Source organism: Bombina bombina, chromosome 8, assembly GCF_027579735.1.
Source record: "Bombina bombina isolate aBomBom1 chromosome 8, aBomBom1.pri, whole genome shotgun sequence".
Lineage (NCBI taxonomy): Eukaryota > Metazoa > Chordata > Amphibia > Anura > Bombinatoridae > Bombina > Bombina bombina.
This window is the reverse complement of record NC_069506.1, coordinates 245862390-245883735: the sequence shown is the minus strand read 5'-3', so window position 1 is coordinate 245883735 and position 21346 is coordinate 245862390. Positions and strand designations below refer to the sequence as shown.

The window sequence follows — 21346 nt, the reverse complement described above, 5'->3', positions numbered from 1 at the left end:
GTAATGGGTGGACCTGATTCCAACATCTTGTTATCTGTTCTTGGTAAACATTTGAACTCTTAACGGCAGTTAGTAATTGGTAATCAGCAAATACATTTTAAACCTCAAACTCCAAAGTTAACTTTACTTGTATATACAGTATATCTAGTAACCTACCCAATCTGGGGGTCGATCCAATAAAAATCGTCTCCCGCAAAAGCTGGCAACGCCAATATTTGCGCGGGTTTGGTATCCTATATACGGCATAACCTAGAAGTTACGCGCGTATATTTCTGCCGTTGCCCGTAGTTTTTTGGGCCATAGGCAGGTATACCAAACCCGCGCAGTTTGGTATCCAATATACAGTGTAAGGACTTACGTGTGAAAATGGAGAAATCTTACTCCATTTTCACCTCGCCACAAAAAGCAGCCGTAAGAAGCCTTACGCTGACTATTGGAGCCCCGTAACTCTCTAAACTAGCTGCTAAATAAACCTAACACCTAACGCATGCGCAATGTCTATCTAACTGTCAACCGCGATCTGCTAAATAAAACCTAACACCTAACGCATGCGCAATGTCTATCTACTGTCAACCGCGATCTGCTAAATAAAACCTAACACCTAACGCATGCGCAATGTCTATCTACCTGTCAACCGCGATCCCCCGCCGCAATCCCTAATAAAGTATTTAACCCCTAAACCGCTGCCATCTACATAAACTAACCCCCTACTGTGAGCCCCTAAAACCGCTGCCATCTACCTGATCTATCCCCTAATCTGACCCCTTACACCGCCGCCAGCTATATTAATATTATTAAACCCTAATCTAATATCCATAAAGTAATAAACTCTATTACCAGCCCTTAAAAGGGCCTTTTGCGTGGCTTTGCCCCAAAGTTAACAGCTCTTTTTCCCTATAACCTGCCCTCCCTACACCGCCGCACCTATATTAATGGTATTAACCCCTAATATAAGCCCCTTACACCGCCGCCATCTATATTAAAATTATTAACCCCTAATTTAATCTACCTACCACGCCGCCAGCTATATTATCTATATTAACCCTAAGTATATTATAGTTAATATAGTTATTACATTATATATATTAACTATATTAACCCAATTATATTAGTTAGCGCTGCGGAATCTGTTGGCGCTCTACAAATAACCGATAATAATAATAATAATAATAATAATAATATAGTTACTATAGTATTTATATTAACTATATTAACTCTATCTAACCCTAACACCCCTAACTAAATTCTTATTAAATAAATCTAATTTATATTATAAACTAAAATATTCCTATTTAAATCTAAATACTTACCTATAAAATAAACCCTAAGATAGCTACAATATAATTAATAATTACATTGTAGCTATGTTAGGGTTTATATTTATTTTACAGGTAAATTGTTAATTATTTTAACTAGGTATAATAGCTATTAAATAGTTATTACCTATTTAATAGCTACCTAGTTAAAATAATTACCCAATTACCTGTAAAATAAATCCTAACCTAAGTTACAAATACACCTACACTATCAATAAATTAAATAAACTACAAATATCTATCTAAAAATACAATTAAACTAAACTAAACTAAATTACAAAAAACACTAAATTATAAAAAAAAAAAAAGATTACATGATTTTTAAGCTAATTACACCTATTCTAAGCCCCCTAATAAAATAATAAAGCCCCCCAAAATAAAAAAAATTTCCCTACCCTATTCTAAATTAAAAAAAGTTCAAAGCTCTTTTACCTTACCAGCCCTTAAAAGGGCCTTTTGTGGGGGCATGCCCCAAAGAAAACTGCTCTTTTGCCTGAAAAAAAAAAACACAATACCACCCCCCAACATTACAACCCACCACCCACATACCCCTAATCTAACCCAAACCCCCCTTAAATAAACCTAACACTACCCCCTGAAGATCTCCCTACCTTGTCTTCACCACACCGGGCCAAACTCCTCATCCGATCCGGGCGATGTCTTTATCCAAGCGGCAGCAAAGTCTTCTTCTATCCGGCAGCATCTTCCATCAAACGGCATCTTCAATCTTCATTTGTCGCTCCTCCGACGCGGAGCATCCATCCCGGCTGACGACTGAACGACGAATGAGGTACCTTTAAATGACATCATCCAAGATGGCGTCCGTCGAATTCCGATTTGCTGATAGGATTCTATCAGCAATCGGAATTAAGGTAGAAAAATCTGATTGGCTGATTGAATCAGCCAATCAGATTCAAGTTCAATCCGATTGGCTGAACCAATCGTGTAAATTGTGTACATTAAGATTCTTCCAAATATATGTAAGAAATTTAGTATTCCCTCTGGTGAGGGGGTTCGTGCAGTCTAATTGTGGTTGAAGTGGGAAATTAAAGTCTCCTCCCAAGTATATTGGCCCCTTAGAGGAATCCAGTAGTTTGGTGAATAATTTGGCGAAGAATGGTTTGGGAGTGGTATTTGGTGCATATATGGTAACCAGGGTTATAGGCTGGCCATATAGGAGACCTATTAAGCCCAGGAGTCTGCCCTCCGTGTCAGATATCCTATTTAGAAGTGTAAAGGGTAGTGATTTTTTAAGCAAAATGCTTACGCCACATTTTTTGGTGGGGCCTGTGTTGTGATAGTGTTGAGTGTATGTACGGCCTAGATATTTTGGGTAGCTCTTTTTTTTAAAATGTGTCTCCTGGAGATAGATAATATTTGCCTCTCTTTGCTAAATCTGAAAGTGCCTTGGAGCGTTTGCATGGAGAGTTCAGCCCTTTTGCATTTTGGGATAGAATCAATAAAGGGTGTGGTTCCTTGTTATTTCTATGAGCCATAAATCTGGTGTATGTAAATGTGTAAGGAAACGAGTGTAATATATATTAGGTTAGTGCTGCGGTGGAGATGTTGGCAGGCCACTTTCGTACAGAGAGTACACACCTTACCATAGTCTTCATAACTTATTGAAGAAACATTACATAAATATTAAGAACATATTCTGAAAACATTAACAAAAAAAACATCAACAAGATAAACAATACAAACACGTCTCTAAGTCTAATCATAGACATAAATTAGAGTGCAAGTTCTTTGGGGGGGACAAAATCAAAGACGGGACTCTTAATATTATATTATCATTATTCCAGCACATCACCACGTTAAGGCTGGAGGGACGTCTGTCAAAACCTGGGAAGTGGTGGCTGGGTATATGAGGGTGACCTGGGGTGACTTTATACTATGGATAATCACCAAAAAGGTAAAGGGGGAGAAGGGAGGAAAAAAGATCCCCTATCAATGTCACAAGTGTCTTTAGTATTACCTTACATGGGTATCTCTCACCTTCCCAGCTCCATTCGGTCAATAGAAATGTCCACATAGGTCAACCACAAATGTGAGTGACCCTTGCCAGAGTAGGGATCAATGTTAATCTTCATCAGAGTCAGGATGGAAAGGAGGTTTCTGAGGAGATGTATCCCTGTGACCCTTTCCTTGCTTTGGGTCAGATGCTTTGCGTGGCATTTTTGTGTGCCATCGCGTCGAATTGGATTTTATCCTTTTGGGTAACGCTTGAGCAGGGGGTTGGTCAGAAGGTTCTGTCAAGGGTTGATCTATACTCAGGTCCTTGCAAAAGGATGGTATCTTCAGGTGAATGACAGGTGTATCGTTGATCGTTCTGGATCACTATACGTGGACAGGGAAACCCCATCTGTAGGGGATCTTCTTGTTCCTGAGTAAAGATGTGAGCGGGGAAAATTCTTTTCTTATCTGTAAAGTTCTTGTAGAGAGGTCTTGAAAAAATTGTATCACGTTACCTCTAAACTTGACAGGTTGGTGTCTGCGAGATTGGTTGAGCAGCATCTCCTTTTCAAGGAAATTTTTAAATCTAATAATAACATCCCTGGGAGGGGCATTATCAGGAGGTTTAGGCCTGAGGGCCCTGTGGGCTCTTACCCAAAGTATGTCATTCGGGTAAGCAGATTCTTTGATAGAGGTAAAAAGAGATTGTAAATATTCATGGAAATCTTTCGGCAGGATAGACTCTGGAATACCTCTCAGCCTTAGATTTTTCCTCCTGCTCCTATTCTCAAGGTCGACAATCTTGTCCATTAATGTGGTGATTGTTTCTTGATGTGTTGTAGTTTTATCCTCAATTCTGTGGATATCTTCTCTCACTTCCTCGGTCTCTGCTTCCAGCATGTCTACTCTTGAACCTAAATTGTGTAGGTCTTGTTTCATTTCTAGTAGTTCTTCGTGTAGACATGTTCGAAAAATCGTAGATATCTCTTGTTTCGTTGCAAATTGAGATAAGAGCGTTGCAGGAATACTATCGGGTATTTTATGAGGGTGAGGATTCCGCCCCAGGATCTTCCTGGCTTGGCGTAGAAGAGTGCTTATTTTGAGAGAGAATGGGAGATGTTGGGTGTTCTGGAGCAAAAAAGGATGATACAGTATGAGATTTTGCTGATGTGTGTTTCAAGGCTTTTTCAGATTTGGTATGTCTTTTAGCCGCCATCATTGTAATGCTGGTAGTGTGGAGCAATATAGCCTCTATAGAAGCAGGGAATATCTAGCTCTTTGAGAATAAGAGATACTGGAGAGTGTTGGTATGTTTTCCAGCAGTCTGCGTGCAGCACCTTTTGGAGATCTTGTGTGCCAATTAGGTTTTATATGTGCACTGTGTGCAACAAAGGTATATGAGCACGGGGTAAGAAATAACACTATGTCAGAGTTCATCAGCCTTGCAATTCTTACTACTGTAGCTTGAGAACGCCCTGCTTTTTGTTATTTGTTAGTTATATGTTTTAAACAGTTATAGAAGCCTATAATCAGACAGTTGGAGGGTATATCTCTTTGTCAGCAGTTTCTGTCAGAAAAGGAGCAGGTTTCCTTTGTTACAGGTGGGCCCTATATGCACTTTATATATTGCCTGTATAAACACTCTAGAAGAAATTAGGAATGCTTCCTGAGCTCTATAATTTCTTTATTCCTTTCCTGTGGTTTGTAGCATGGGAACAGAGGGGCACCTATCATATATAAAGCTATCTGTTTAGTGTGATAGGTCTTATGTGGATTGATTATTGGTAGCTCTCTTATTGTCAATTCTAATGGCAGTCCCTGTACAGGAATCTCCCCCTTATACTATAGGGCCGGCTCTTCCCTCTGAGTGACTCAGGCCGCAACTATGGCGGGCAGTGTGGTGCCGATGTTGTTTCACTGTAAGTGTGTAGCAGCCCCTGTTACAGACGGTCTGGTAGCTCTACTGCAGTGACCGGGTATTAGGGTGGATCGCCGATTGCGTGTTAGCAGCTAATGGAGAAGGGAGATCTTTACCCTTGTTGCAGAAGCAGTGCTGTTGGAATGGCGCCGTCACTCTGATAGCTCCGATAAGGGAGTTTCCGGTCACACTGAATAGCGATCTCGTTAGGCTGTCCTCAGGGACCGGGTAGTTGTGTCCGGTAAGTAGAGATCAGGAGGGTTGTACCGGTGTAGTTTGTTTAATTAATTGACGCCGGTCAGATGCATCTCAGACAGTTGTAATGGGGTGAAGAAGTGACATGGTGCCCCACGTTCTCTGCAGAATTTCCTATTTTCACAAATGAAGAGGTATAAGGTGATATTGAATGATCAGTCGATGCCTCTTGTATGGAGGCTACTTTTGATCATGTAGTGATATTATTTGGCTCAGCATAACACCTCCAGGTCAGTGGTTTAAGAGCCCTTCTTTGCAGAGCACCGGAGTTACACAGCCATGTTAGCTGCAGCCAGGCTCCGCCCCTATTTAATTGTATTTTTAGATAGATATTTGTAGTTTATTTAATTTATTGATAGTGTAGGTGTATTTGTAACTTAGGTTAGGATTTATTTTACAGGTAATTGGGTAATTATTTTAACTAGGTAGCTATTAAATAGTTAATAACTTATTATACCTAGTTAAAATAATTAACAATTTATCTGTAAAATAAATATAAACCATAACATAGCTACAATGTAATTATTAATTATATTGTAGCTATCTTAGGGTTTATTTTATAGGTAAGTATTTAGTTTTAAATAGGAATATTTTAATGAATAATATTAATATTAGATTTATTTTAATAAGAGTTTAGTTAGGATGTTAGATTTAGATAGGGTATTATACTTAATGTATATATATATATAATAACGATATTAACTATATTAACCCTAATATAATTAGGGTTAATATAGTTATATTATAATATAATAACTATATTAACTATATTAACCCTAATATAATTAGGGTTAATATAGTTAATATAGCTGGCGGCGGTGTAGGGGGATTAGATTAGGGGTTAATACATTTATTATAGGTGGCCGCGGTGTAGGGGGATGTAGATATTAGGCAAAAGAGCAGTTTACTTTGTGACAAAGCCCCGCCAAAAGCCCTTTTAAGGGCTGGCAAAAGAGCTGAATTCTTTGGGGCATGCCCCGCAAAAAGCCCTTTTAAGGGCTGGCAGAAGAGCTGTTACTTTGGGGCAATGCCACACAAAAAGCCCTTTTCAGGGCTATTTGTAGGGTTAGACTTAGGTTTAGTGGTAGGGATAGTTTAGTATTTTAGGGGTTAAATAATTTAATATAGATTGCGGCGGGGTAGGGGGATTAGATTAGGGGTTAATAATTTTAAAATAGATAGCGGCGGGGTAGGGGCTCACTTTAGGGGGTAGGTAAGGTAGATGGCGGCGGTGTTAGTTGCTCACTTTAGGGGGTTATAGATTTAATATAGCTGGCGGCGGTTTAGGGGTTAATAACTTTATTAGGTAGCGGCGGGCTCCGGGAGCGGCGGTTTAGGGGTTAATACATTTTTTATTGTTAGGATAGTGAGGGGGATAGCGGATAGAGGGTTAGACGTGTCGGGCTATGTTAGGGAGGCGTGTTAGACAGTGCGGGTGATTTAGACTTTAGTCAGGTTTTGTAGGCGCCGGCAGTTTCTAACGTGCCGTAAGTCACTGGCGACGCCAGAAATTTGTACTTGCGCAGATTTCTGGACATCGCTGGTTTATCCGACTTACGGCACTTTAGCAACTGACGGCGCCTATATGGGATAGCTCGAGTTGTGAGCTGAAACAGCGGGCGACGCGGGTTCCCTCGCTTGCACCGCAAACTACGCCGTTTATCGGATCGCGCCCCTAGTATATGTGTCTGTTTTATTTAATTAACTTTACCAAGGGGTCCCAGAAAGTATTAAATAAAATTACCCCAAATGTATTGTTCATGAATAATGGTGGCTGCATATCATAGATGTTCTTTGCAATTTCATATTTTATAGTTAATATTCTCTTGAAGGGACATTTAAAGCTTGGGGCATTAAAAAAAGGTATTTAAAAATGATCATAGGTTTCTAGCAAACATAGGATCCTGTGCTCATTAAATGTACACTTTTCCAGGCTCATTTAGGCTGTACATTTACAGCACTAGCTCAGGGAATTGTACATTTCTGCCAATAAAAATAAATACAGCAATAAGCACTATGGGCTCCATGTACTATGCCGTCAATTAATCCGACATTGTAGACACGGATAAACTCGCTGTTACTCGCCGCGGGCGAAATGGTGTCCTCTGTCACTATGTGCTAAAAATCCACCCAGAAATAGAGACATCTAGCCCACCATGAACAGTGGCGGATTATTGATAAATTTGACGCCGAGACTAAGTTAATGTACTTAAATGGCAGTAGAATTGTATGGACAATTATTAACACGTGACATGCATTTTTACATGAGTAGCTAATAGGACATAAAAAATATAAATATTAAAATAGTCAGAATGATTGATAACTAATATGATACTAATTAAAAATATACAACACATTACAGTTTAATTACAGTGGATACATTTGGCGCAATTTATGTACATGGAAATTAAAAAAGACAAATTAGAGGCCACTTATTCTTACCTAGAAGTCATCCTTCGGACATATCTCCGTCCTCGAACTTCCAGTATAAGCCAGTCTGCCTTAAGATGTAAGAATCATGACATGAGCCTGGGTAGTTTGAACGGACACTGATTATCCTCATGTTGGGGTCACAGACCATCTGAACATTCAAGGAATGGAAATGCTTTCTATTCCTATAGATCTCCTCACGAGCTTGAAGTGGTCTTACTGCAACATGGTTGCCGTTGATGGCCCCTAGGACATTGGGCATCCCAGCCATCTTATAGAAATTTGACTTTATAGATTGCCATTCTTCTGGGGTAGATGACAAGCAAACATAGGCCTAGATTTGGAGTTTGGCGGTAGCCGTGAAAACCAGCATTATAGGCTCCTAACGCTGGTTTTAGGCTACCGCCGGTATTTGGAGTCACTCAAAAAAGGGTCTAACGCTCACTTTTCAGCCGCGACTTTTCCATACCGCAGATCCCCTTACGTAATTTGCGTATCCTATCTTTTCAATGGGATCTTTCTAACTCCGGTATTTAGAGTCGTGTCTGAAGTGAGCGTTAGAATTCTAACGACAAAACTCCAGCCGCAGAAAAAAGTCAGTAGTTAAGAGCTTTCTGGGCTAACGCCGGTTCATAAAGCTCTTAACTACTGTACTCTAAAGTACACTAACACCCATAAACTACCTATGTACCCCTAAACCGAGGCCCCCCCACATCGCCGACACTCGAATACATTTTTTTAACCCCTAATCTGCCGACCGCCACCTACGTTATACTTATGTACCCCTAATCTGCTGCCCTAACACCGCCGACCCCTATATTATATTTATTAACCCCTAACCTGCCCCCCACAATGTCGCAGCCAGCTACCTACAATAATTAACCCCTAATCTGCCGACCGCAAAGAGCCGCCACCTACATTATAGCTATGTACCCCTAATCTGCTGCCCCTAACACCGCCGACCCCTATATTATATTTATTAACCCCTAATCTGCCCCCCACAACGTCGCCTCCACCTGCCTACACTTATTAACCCCTAATCTGCCGAGCGGACCGCACCGCTACTATAATAAAGTTATTAACCCCTAATCCGCCTCACTAACCCTATAATAAATAGTATTAACCCCTAATCTGCCCTCCCTAACATCGCCGACACCTAACTTCAATTATTAACCCCTAATCTGCCGACTGGAGCTCACCGCTATTCTAATAAATGTATTAACCCCTAAAGCTAAGTCTAACCCTAACACTAACACCCCCCTAAATTAAATATAATTTTAATCTAACGAAATTAATTAACTCTTATTAAATAAATTATTCCTATTTAAAGCTAAATACTTACCTGTAAAATAAATCCTAATATAGCTACAATATAAATTATAATTATATTATAGCTATTTTAGGATTAATATTTATTTTACAGGTAACTTTGTATTTATTTTAACCAGGTACAATAGCTATTAAATAGTTAAGAACTATTTAATAGCTAAAATAGTTAAAATAATTACAAATTTACCTGTAAAATAAATCCTAACCTAAGTTACAATTAAACCTAACACTACACTATCAATAAATTAATTAAATAAAATACCTACAATTATCTACAATTAAACCTAACACTACACTATCAATAAATAAATTAAATACAATTCTACAAATAAATACAATGAAATAAACTAACTAAAGTACAAAAAATAAAAAAGAACTAAGTTACAAAAAATAAAAAAATATTTACAAACATTAGAAATATATTACAACAATTTTAAACTAATTACACCTACTCTAAGCCCCCTAATAAAATAACAAAGCCCCCCAAAATAAAAAAATGCCCTACCCTATTCTAAATTACTAAAGTTCAAAGCTCTTTTACCTTACCAGCCCTGAACAGGGCCCTTTGCGGGGCATGCCCCAAGAAGTTCAGCTCTTTTGCCTGTAAAAAAAAACATACAATACCCCCCCCAACATTACAACCCACCACCCACATACCCCTAATCTAACCCAAACCCCCCTTAAATAAACCTAACACTAAGCCCCTGAAGATCTCCCTACCTTGAGTCGTCTTCACCCAGCCGAGCCAAATTCTTCATCCAAGCGGGCAGAAGAGGTCTTCCATCCGATTGAAGTCTTCATCCAAGAGGCATCTTCTATCGTCATCCATCCGATGACGATAGAAGATCCTCTTGGATGAAGACTTCAATAGAATCCTATCAGCCAATCGGAATTCGAGGGACGCCATCTTGGATGACGTCATTTAAAGGAACCGTCATTCGTCGTTCAGTCGTCGGCCAGGATGGATGTTCCGCGTCGGAGGTCTTCAGGATGCTGCCGCTCCTCCGGATGGATGACGATAGAAGATGCCTCTTGGATGAAGACTTCAATCGGATGGAAGACCTCTTCTGCCCCGCTTGGATGAAGACTTCTACCGGATGGAGGACCTCTTCTTGCTCCGCTTGGATGAAGAATTTGGCTCGGCTGGGTGAAGACGACTCAAGGTAGGGAGATCTTCAGGGGCTTAGTGTTAGGTTTATTTAAGGGGGGTTTGGGTTAGATTAGGGGTATGTGGGTGGTGGGTTGTAATGTTGGGGGGGGTATTGTATGTTTTTTTTTACAGGCAAAAGAGCTGAACTTCTTGGGGCATGCCCCGCAAAGGGCCCTGTTCAGGGCTGGTAAGGTAAAAGAGCTTTGAACTTTAGTAATTTAGAATAGGGTAGGGCATTTTTTTATTTTGGGGGGCTTTGTTATTTTATTAGGGGGCTTAGAGTAGGTGTAATTAGTTTAAAATTGTTGTAATATATTTCTAATGTTTGTAAATATTTTTTTATTTTTTGTAACTTAGTTCTTTTTTATTTTTTGTACTTTAGTTAGTTTATTTCATTGTATTTATTTGTAGAATTGTATTTAATTTATTTATTGATAGTGTAGTGTTAGGTTTAATTGTAGATAATTATAGGTATTTTATTTAATTAATTTATTGATAGTGTAGTGTTAGGTTTAATTGTAACTTAGGTTAGGATTTATTTTACAGGTAAATTTGTAATTATTTTAACTATTTTAGCTATTAAATAGTTCTTAACTATTTAATAGCTATTGTACCTGGTTAAAATAAATACAAAGTTACCTGTAAAATAAATATTAATCCTAAAATAGCTATAATATAATTATAATTTATATTGTAGCTATATTAGGATTTATTTTACAGGTAAGTATTTAGCTTTAAATAGGAATAATTTATTTAATAAGAGTTAATTAATTTCGTTAGATTAAAATTATATTTAATTTAGGGGGGTGTTAGTGTTAGGGTTAGACTTAGCTTTAGGGGTTAATACATTTATTAGAATAGCGGTGAGCTCCAGTCGGCAGATTAGGGGTTAATAATTGAAGTTAGGTGTCGGCGATGTTAGGGAGGGCAGATTAGGGGTTAATACTATTTATTATAGGGTTAGTGAGGCGGATTAGGGGTTAATAACTTTATAATAATAGCGGTGCGGTCCGCTCGGCAGATTAGGGGTTAATAAGTGTAGGCAGGTGGAGGCGACGTTGTGGGGGGCAGATTAGGGGTTAATAAATATAATATAGGGGTCGGCGGTGTTAGGGGCAGCAGATTAGGGGTACATAGGGATAATGTAAGTAGCGGCGGTTTACGGAGCGGCAGATTAGGGGTTAAAAATAATATGCAGGGGTCAGCGATAGCGGGGGCGGCAGAATAGGGGTTAATAAGTGTAAGGTTAGGGGTGTTTAGACTCGGGGTACATGTTAGAGTGTTAGGTGCAGACGTAGGAAGTGTTTCCCCATAGCAAACAATGGGGCTGCGTTAGGAGCTGAACGCGGCTTTTTTGCAGGTGTTAGGTTTTTTTTCAGCTCAAACAGCCCAATTGTTTCCTATGGGGGAATCGTGCACAAGCACGTTTTTGAGGCTGGCCGCGTCCGTAAGCAACTCTGGTATCGAGAGTTGAAGCTGCGTTAAATATGCTCTACGCTCCTTTTTTGGAGCCTAACGCAGCCATTCTGTGGACTCTCAATACCAGAGTTATTTTAAAGGTGCGGCCAGAAAAAGCCAGCGTTAGCTTTTCGGGTCGTTACCGACAAAACTCCAAATCTAGCTGATAGTGAGGAAAAATAATCATCATAGCCTCTATGACTTTTGTTAAGTGACGTGAAAATGCTGATTGACTTATTCCAATAATGACGCTAGAAACCACCTGAAAGGAGCCTGTTGCCATAAAATGCAATGCAGCTAATAGTTTCAATAGTCCCGGAATAGCTCGTGAACGCACCGTCATCGCCTCAAAATAATCTCCTATTTCTCGATACAGGTGTAATATGGATTCACGATCAAGCCGGAATCTTTGTATGATCTCTCGGTCAGAAAGGCCGTGCAAACCAACCCGTGGAAGGAATACACAGGGGAAACGAACGCTCCTTCTTTTAACTAATCGATTTGCGACATTTCTTCTAGACCGGATTTGCATCACACGGAGAAGAAACAAATAGAGAAGTGTCTCCATAGCTGCTGAAATCAACAATGTAAGTACAATGATGATATTACTGGCTTTCATATATGTCTAGACTGGCGTCTACATTGACTTTCCTATTGTTTTGTACCTTGCCTGCCACCTAAAAGGTGGCGAGACAAAAATAACGAGGTGGGAGAGGAAAATGTAGCAAGTGGATAAATAGATTTTTTAGTACATTCGTTTATTGCGAGTTGGTGGTCAAATCTGTCTATTTACAGTGAAAATTGGAGAGGTAGCAAGGTTTGGCGGATAAGTAAGTTTTTTAAAAATGCGGGTTTTGAACATAGTTGACGGCTTTGTACATATCAGTGTGCGAGTTTTGATGCGAGCCCTATGTGTAAATATGCATCTTCTTGTAGTTTTGGTGGGGAAAAATGAATCATTGGTGTGGAGCACACAACTATTTGTATATTGTTAAAATGTCTATCAGTCTAAATCTGATTTTCTCAGCAGTCAAATAAAGTCAGAAATACCAATTTGCTGAGTATTTTGGATTCATGCTTCTCTGATTCTATTGACTCTTTTTCTATCAACAAAATTGAAACAAATGTGCCAAACAGAGTCACCTGTGAGGGTAAAATTTCCGTCACACGACCTTGCTCGTTTTTCGGATACATAGCCATATGGCGACAGAAGTGAGTTCAAGAGAAGGAACTACTTCCTCCTTGGTCAGATGTGTGTACAGACTATTGGTCTGCAATATGCAATTGTATTTTGTTCATCTTTACCAAGCATAGATGTTTTGCTTTATTATACAGAGATTACGGTTACAAAAAAAGTTTGCTGGGTCAAATACATGATGACAAAACATGAATATTATGGGTGTATGGTACTGGTGGGGGTACTGGTGGTGGTACTGGTAGGGGTACTGGTGGGGGTACTGGTGCTGGTACTGGGGGGTACTGGTGGTGGCACTGGTAGGGTTACTGGTGGGGGTACTGGTAGGGGTACTGGTGGTGGTACTGGTGGGGTTACTGGTGGTGGTACTGGGGAGGTACTGGTGGGGGTACTGGTAGTGGTACTGGTGGGGGTACTGGTGGGGTTACTGGTGGTGGTACTGGGGAGGTACTGGTGGGGGTACTGGTAGTGGTACTGGTGGGGGTACTGGTGGGGTTACTGGTAGTGGTACTGGGGAGGTACTGGTGGTGGCACTGGTAGGGGTACTGGTGGGGGTACTGGTGGGGGTACTGGTGGGGGTACTGGTAGTGTTACTGGGGAGGTACTGGTGGTGGCACTGGTAGGGGTACTGGTGGGGGTACTGGTGGGGTTACTGGTGGGGTTACTGGTGGGGGTACTGGTGGGGTTACTGGTGGTGGTACTGGTGGGGGTACTGTTAGGGGTACTGGTAGTGGTACTGGTGGTGGTACTGGTGGTGGTAATGGTAGGTGTACTGGTGGTGGTACTGGTGGGGGTACTGGTGGGAGTACTGGTGGGGTTACTGGTGGGGTACTGGTGGGGGTACTGGTAGGGGTACTGGTGAGGTTACTGGTGGGGGTACTGGGGGGGTAATGGTGGGGGTACTGGTGGGGGTACTGGTGGGGGTACTGGTGGGGGTACTGGTGGGGGTACTGGTGGTGGTACTGGTAGGGGTACTGGTGGTGGTACTGGTAGGGGTACTGGTGGTGGTACTTGTAGGGGTAATGATAGGGGTACTGGTGGGGTACTGGTAGGGTTACTGGTGGGGGTACTGGTAGGGTACTGGTGGGGGTACTGGTAAGGGTACTGGTGGGTTACTGGTGGGGGTACTGTGGGGTACTGGTGGGGGTACTAGTGGTGGTACTGGCGGGGTACTGTTGGGGGTACTGGTGGTGGTACTGGTGGGGGTACTGGTGGGGGTACTGGTGGGGGTACTGGTGGGGGTACTGGTAGGGGTACTGGTGGTGGTACTGGGGGGGGTACTGGTGGGGTACTGGGGGGGGTACTGGTGGTGGTACTGGTAGGGGTACTGGTAGGGGTACTGGTGGTGGTACTGGTAGGGGTACCACCACCAGTTTTTTGTTGTTGTTTTTTTTTAATATAATTTTTATTGAGGTAATAATTTGGCATACAAACACAAAATTGCAGCAGTATACAGTAGAAATCCAAATTTGCTTATTGACAGGATACAATATGTAGGTTACAGATTAATAGACATTACATGTGATCTCCGTTGCACTAAGTAAAATGAAAAACATAATCACCTGCTGCAAGAATAAAAGAAGTACAATAACAGTTCAAGGAAATGCCAATAAAAGTTTTAAACCTTCTTATTTACCTAAGAGGCCGCTCTTGGACCTCATAACAAAAAATATTAAACAACTATAGCGGAAGGTTACCCCAAAGATAAGAGGCCTCTTATGAACCTCATAATATAAGCCTCAAATTTTAATTGTATTGCTAATAAAGATAATAATAATTGTAGTAATGGGCTGGCAGAGTTGAAACTGCTTTAGTAATAGTATATAATAATATAATATAAATCCCTTACATACTGTATTGGGCCTCTGAGGACCCCTGTATACTTTAATTGACTCTAAAGGGGATATAAGAAACAGTCTTGCTTATAAATAATATTTATAATTAATCTTGCTATACTAGGCGAGGAATGAAAATAATATCAGCAGTTACTATGTATTGCAAGGGTTACTATATAGAGAACAGTGAGGGTGCGGCTTAGGCAAGATAAGCAGCCTATTTAGCCCTCCTAGACTAGGAGGCTTATTATAGGGGGGAGGGGTTATATAATTGTGACATATAGATTGCATGCTTGATTAATGCTGTGTTTAACCTTAATAACTAAGCCTAGAAATTTGACTTTATCCATATAACCTATTTAGAGTGGTATTAGTGTGGGACCAGCCCGCCCTAAAAGCATATCGTAGACTGTAGGGTTAGGTTGCCCGGTCAAATATAGCGGTTGCCATAATAACAGATTATGAGTATTGCACACATTAAACCCTATATTCAGCCTGTCCCTCCTCTATAATGTTAGAACATTTGTAATAACAGATTAAGTTTTAGTAATACACACGCAACTGGAGTTGTTTTGTATATGCATAAACGTATACCAAACCTCATATATTGATATTCCCCGAATGTCTCTGCTGTCCCTGATCTGTATGTAGTCTAGATTATAATTATAAATAAGAGTGCGAGTAAACGCAGATGTCCCGGCCGCAGACATCCAAGCTCCCACATACATTCCTAGCATGAGCCTGGTAAGGTTTTAATGGTATACAACAGACAGGTACATATAGAAAAGTGTTAAGCGGGTGAGCCAGAGGGGATACTTCAAAACAAAAACAAAAAAATCCTTCACATAGTCAGCCAGGGTAGCGTTTGGGCAGTGAGGCTCCAAAGTGTGGTCCCACATATCCCCCTTCATAGCAGGCATAAGTTGTACCTCTGGCTGAGAAATGTGGGTATCCGTTTGTCTAGCCGGCTGAATAAGTAGCTTCTCAAAAGCGGAGTGATGTTCCATAAGCATGCAGCGCATGTCCGCAATAAAACTAATAGCTTCCGCCATACTGGTCCCGGATTTCAATCAACTAGGTTGCCATAAGAAAAATTGGTCTCAATGTTCAATACAGGCTCATGAAGTTTGCTTGCTCTCACAGTCACAGGCAAATAAAAACAAAAATGGCCACCGTACATGCGATGAGAGACCAGGTCTCCGCTGTAAGTTTGTTATTACCATTCCAATGAATAAATTTAGCACCCCCCAGTCATGGGATGAGGGTCTATAAGTACATCCAGAAATTCTGTAAGGCTAGTATAGGTTTAAATGTCCTCCAGGAGCAATCATATTATTGTTAGCATCGGAGCAGCACGAACATGCAACCGCTCCTGAATGCTGCTGGCTCCGCCCCCCCACCACCAGTTTTTTAAATCCCCCATGCTCTCCTTTAACCCTCTCCTCCTGAACAGACCGCTGGGCATGTAAAAAAAAGTGACTGCTTCAAAACTCCATGGTATAAACCAGCTGTGTGTTTTGGGGTCTACAATAATACACTACAGTGTTTTGCAATCACTCAGCACCCAATAGAACCATTACTTTTATTAAAGGGACAGTTTACTCAAAAATTTCTCCCCTTTAATTTGTTCCCAACGCACCACTTTACCTGCTGGAGTGTATTAAATTGTTTACAAGTATTTCCATTAACCTTATATTGGCATTTGAATTAGTTTATTTAGCTTGTGGTGTCCCCACCCATCCTGAAAGTTTTTGGCCACGAGGCCCAGCTGTGTTAACACAGCCAGTAAAAGAAATTACACTCCCAGGGGGTTATAGAAGAGATAAGGTTATAAAATGTTAATTTTCCATTGTTCTCTCCAAGTATTGGTGATTGGTTAATGGACAGATATAAGATAAAGGAGCAGGTATATTTACACAATGTGATAAAGTAATGAGATCTGATTATACCTACAAGCTCAACCCATTTTTTTAGGTTGTGACTTCAAAACACAAAATCAGCTAATTCTTATACACAAATAAGCCTTAAAAAAGCAAATTTCATACATTTTATACTCTGCAGCGGGTAAGAAAAGTAATTGGAAATACATTAAGGGAAAAACAATTTTATAGTATACTGTCCCTTTAAGTAGTAAAATAAATACATTTACTATGATCAATTGTTGAGATTCATGAAAGAAAATGTTCCCTTTCCATGTGTCTATAAGCATTGTATAAGCTATTTAAATGTGTTTGTATAAGTAGATTACACTAAATGATTAGACTTGTAAGTAAATGTATGTTTAAGAATTCTCATCACCAGTAAATAAAAAACAAATAAATCAGGTAATCAGGAGTCAAAGACTGATAACCCCTATCATATGGCATTACCGGAAAGGTGACACAGTGTGAGACCTGCCTATAAATACAGCTCTGTCCCTTCAAATTGTCACAGTTAGCCCAGAAGTCAGAAACTGGACACACCTGCAAGATACATAAGAGACAATGAAATCTGCAGTTCTCTGCTCACTTGTGATCCTCACAATTATCTGCCATCTAAGCTTCTCTGTCTCAGTGATGGGGGTAAGTAACTCATAGTTCCATTTACTGTTTGATTTATGTCTAAAGAAGGGAGGCTATTCAGCATATTAACTGTTGCCCTATAATTTTTCTATGTCTATGAAAACTACTTTAAATGGACATCAAAGTATTTTTTCTTAGATGTTTTTAAAATGCAGCATTTTTAAATGTATATTCATTTTGTCTTGCAATGAGAAAATAAGAATAGTGAGAGTATTGCTTATCTGCCAGTAAACAACCAGTCCTTAAGGCCCAGTTGTAGACACAACCTTCTTCTTAGCTTCAAATTCAGAATATACATATTTAACCTTTCTTTCATGCAAATATATATATATATATATATATATATATATATACAGGTGGCCCTCGTTTTACAACGGTTCAATTTACACCGTTTCAGAATAACAACCTTTTTTTCCCAGTCATGTGACTGCTATTGAAAAGCATTGAGAAGCAGTGGATTTATTACAATAGCGAGTAGGTGGAGCTGTCCGCTGGTGTTGCAGTAAAGCCAAGCAAGCTGAAATTAATCAGTTTAACCAGACCGGAGCTATAGAGCAGATTTCAAAGGAACAAGATCTTCCTGTCTATAACTCAGTCCAGATTGGAATGCATAGAAAGAACTGTTTGCAGAGAAATGCAAGTGAAGTCTGTGTTGTGTGATTATTTTATTAGGTTTATAATGCTGTTTAGCAAATGTTTTTGTTCATTTAACTTAGTTTAATTATATATTCTGAGTTGTGTGATTATTTTATTAGGTTTATAATGCTGTCTAGCATTTAAAGTCTTCATTTCAAAGCTTTTAAAATAATGTATTAGGTGTTACTTATGGCCATATTGAGAGGAGCCTGGAACCTATCTCCCTCACTTCCTATTGACTTACATTATAAACTGGGTTTCAATTTACAACGGTTTCGATTTACAACCATTCCTTCTGGAACCTAACCCCGGCGTAAACTGAGGGCTACCTGTATATATATATTTTTTATTTTTTTTTAAAGATTAAATTGTACTCTTACATGTATGATGGACATAGATACATGTATCCCTTTAATCACGAGTCAGTTTAGTGTTATTGTGGTCCTAACCCCTAGATGTAGTTGGGTATTATAGTCTTTATCAGTGATGTGTTTAGCCTATATACCTAAATCTTTGGTTATCAATAAACACTATTGATACATATAATTCCTAATAGCTTTATTTATTTATTTATTCTTACAGAATGAAATGAAATATCCTGCAGACCAACTTACAAAATCTGAGATGGATGAGTCAAATTTGCTGGTGAGATCTCCTTTCTTGTGTTGCATTTATATTCTTTAGAGTAAATAACTTAAGTAAAGGAACAGAAAAGTATATAAAGCATTTTAAAACATGGGAAGATGTCTTTATGGTGACATTTGAATAGTAGAATCAATGTGAAGGTCAAATTAATTTAAGTGTCCTGAAAGTACAAATGAAGATATCATTAAATAACAAATAAAATTTAGTCTGTCAAATGTAAAAAAAAGCAATATTTTAGATAGTCTATCATACAATAAATGTAGTAGTTTAAATAGAAAGAACAGATACAATGATCTTAATTCAACCAGGTAGAAAAAAAGTGCATTAAAGGGACATGAAACCCAAACTATTTTTTTCATGATTCAGGTAGAGAATACAATTTTAAACAACATTCCAATGTACTTCTATTATCTAGTTTGCTTCATTCTTTAGATATCCTTTGTTAAAGAAATAGCAATGCACATAAGTGAGCCAATCACATGAGGCATCTATGTGCAGCCACCAATCAGTAGCTATTGGGCATATTTAGATAATCTTTTCAACAAATGATATCAAAAGAATGAAGCAAATCATATAATAGAAGTAAAATAGAAAGTTGTTAAAAATTGCATGCTCTATCTGAATCATGAAAGAAAAAATGTGGGTGTCATGTCCCTTTAAGAAAAAATTACATTGCATTGATATTCTCTCTGGGAGCCAAGGAGTTAAACTTGAATTAACTACTATAATTGACCTCCATTGTGGAAACCTTCTAGTTCAAAGCTTGGAGAGAAAAAATCACAGAAGCCATATTATCTAGAAGTTTACTTTTGGCTCCTTTTATCTTCTTTTGTTGTGTTTAAATAATAATTATTCACATATTTATTTTAGATTTTATTTTTTAACCCCTTGACTAGAGTGGACAATGGATGTATTTTGTCTTATAATATTTCTTTTTATTTTAGACCACTCTTCTCAGAACCAAACGTCAGTCCCACTTGTCTATCTGTCGGTACTGCTGTAACTGTTGCAAGAACAAAGGCTGTGGCCTCTGCTGTCGCACATAAGTCACCAGTACATAGTTATAAACCCTTGGTGCCATCATCTCAATGAAGAATTTATAACTGACACGTAGCATCACAGAGCTCTGGACACACAAACTGCACAGTCCAAATCCAGTGACATGGATGAAGTGGGACTGTAATAAAGGAAACCAGGACTGGATTAATTAGTGCTTAATACAATCTGATCTAAGCAATCTAGTCACCCAGATAAAAATGGTTTATCTGTAAATACTGAACTTTATTTATTTCTCACACCTACATGATTTTACTGCTTCTGTCTATTTATGGTTTTTTTTCCACTTCATTGTAAAATATTTATCTTATTGTATAAATAAATAACTGTATACAAAGATGAGTAATTTGTTTCCATTTTTTATGTATAATTTATTTTAGGCATGCTGTGAAAATAATGTAGCTTTAGCTACAGAGTGTTTTACCTAATGCATAAAGTATCTTTATGTAAATACTTATTGACACACACCTGACATATTCATAAGACAACTTTGTGTATATATATATATATATATATATATATATATATATATTAATATACAGTATATATATATATATATATATATATATATATATATATATAGAGAGAGAGAGAGAGAGAGAGAGAGAGAGAGAGAGAGAGAGAGAGAGGGGGAGAGGAAGAGAGAGAGAGGGGGGGGGGACAGAGAGAGCGAGAGAGAGAGAGAGAGAGAGAGAGAGAGGGAGCGAGAGAGAGAGAGAGAGAGGGGGGAACAGAGAGAGCGAGAGAGAGAGAGAGGGGGGAAGAGAGAAGCAGAGAGAGGGAGAGAAAGATAGAGAAAGAGAGCGAGAGGAAGAGAGAGGAGAGAGAGGAGAGAGAGAGAGAGAGAGAGAGAGAGAGAGAGAGAGAGAGAGAGAGAGGAGAAAGAAAGAGAGAGGATAGAGGAAGAGGAGCGAGAGAGAGAGAGGAGGAGAGGAGAGAGAGAGAGAGGAGGGGGGGGGGAACAGAGAGAGGAGAGAGAGAGAGAGATGATCGAAAGAATAGAGGGGGGAGAGGAGGGGAGAGAGGAGAGTGAGAGAGAGAGAGAGAGAGAGAGAGAGGAGAGAGAGAGAGGGGGGAACAGGAGAGCGAGAGAGAGAGAGGGGGGGGAAGAGAGAAGCGAGAGAGGGAGAGAAAGATAGAGAAAGAGAGCGAGAGGAAGAGAGAGAGAGAGAGAGAGAGAGCAAATTATCAATAATGGATACAAAAGAAAGGTACATTTGATAATACAAATAAATAAAAAAGTATATATTTTTAATTGTGCGTGAGTCTGAAGCATAACAGTTTATTTTTCACTTCAACATCCTTTTAAAATAAATCATAATATTTAATAACGGGACAGTAACCACTTAGTAATTACAAAACATTTCTGATGTTTTTCTCTAGAATAACATATCAGCCAAGTCAAAAACATTTTTAAAACAAGTTAACACCTTGTTTGTTGCATTTGCTTTTTATCAACAGCCAAACTCCTCCCACCATTTGTCTTATTTGGAGGAGCAAATATGGGCTTGAGTTTGCAGACAACAAGCCTAGTCATGGTCATTAAAGGGCCATGATACCCAAATGTTAAAGCACATGAAAGTGATACAGCATAGCTGTAAAAAGC

The 21346-nt window shown here is 39.3% G+C and overlaps 1 protein-coding gene across 1 annotated transcript; it reads left to right on the top strand.

Annotated features, from left to right (window-relative positions):
- Positions 1 to 17261: 17261 nt before the first annotated feature.
- LOC128638157 (hepcidin-2) lies at positions 17262 to 20031 on the top strand. The gene is made up of 3 exons (XM_053690020.1): positions 17262 to 17403; positions 18622 to 18684; positions 19629 to 20031. Exons 1-3 carry the CDS (start codon positions 17326 to 17328, stop codon positions 19728 to 19730), a joined length of 243 nt encoding a protein of 80 aa, XP_053545995.1. The 5' UTR covers positions 17262 to 17325; the 3' UTR covers positions 19731 to 20031.
- The last annotated feature ends 1315 nt before the right edge of the window (positions 20032 to 21346 follow it).

Coding starts and splice junctions, on each gene's coding strand:
- LOC128638157 (XM_053690020.1), top strand. CDS start 17,326: ATGAAATCTGCAGTTCTCTGCTCACTTGTGATCCTCACAATTATCTGC. Junction 17,404..18,621: donor TCTCTGTCTCAGTGATGGGG/GTAAGTAACTCA, acceptor TTATTCTTACAG/AATGAAATGAAATATCCTGC. Junction 18,685..19,628: donor TGGATGAGTCAAATTTGCTG/GTGAGATCTCCT, acceptor TTTTTATTTTAG/ACCACTCTTCTCAGAACCAA.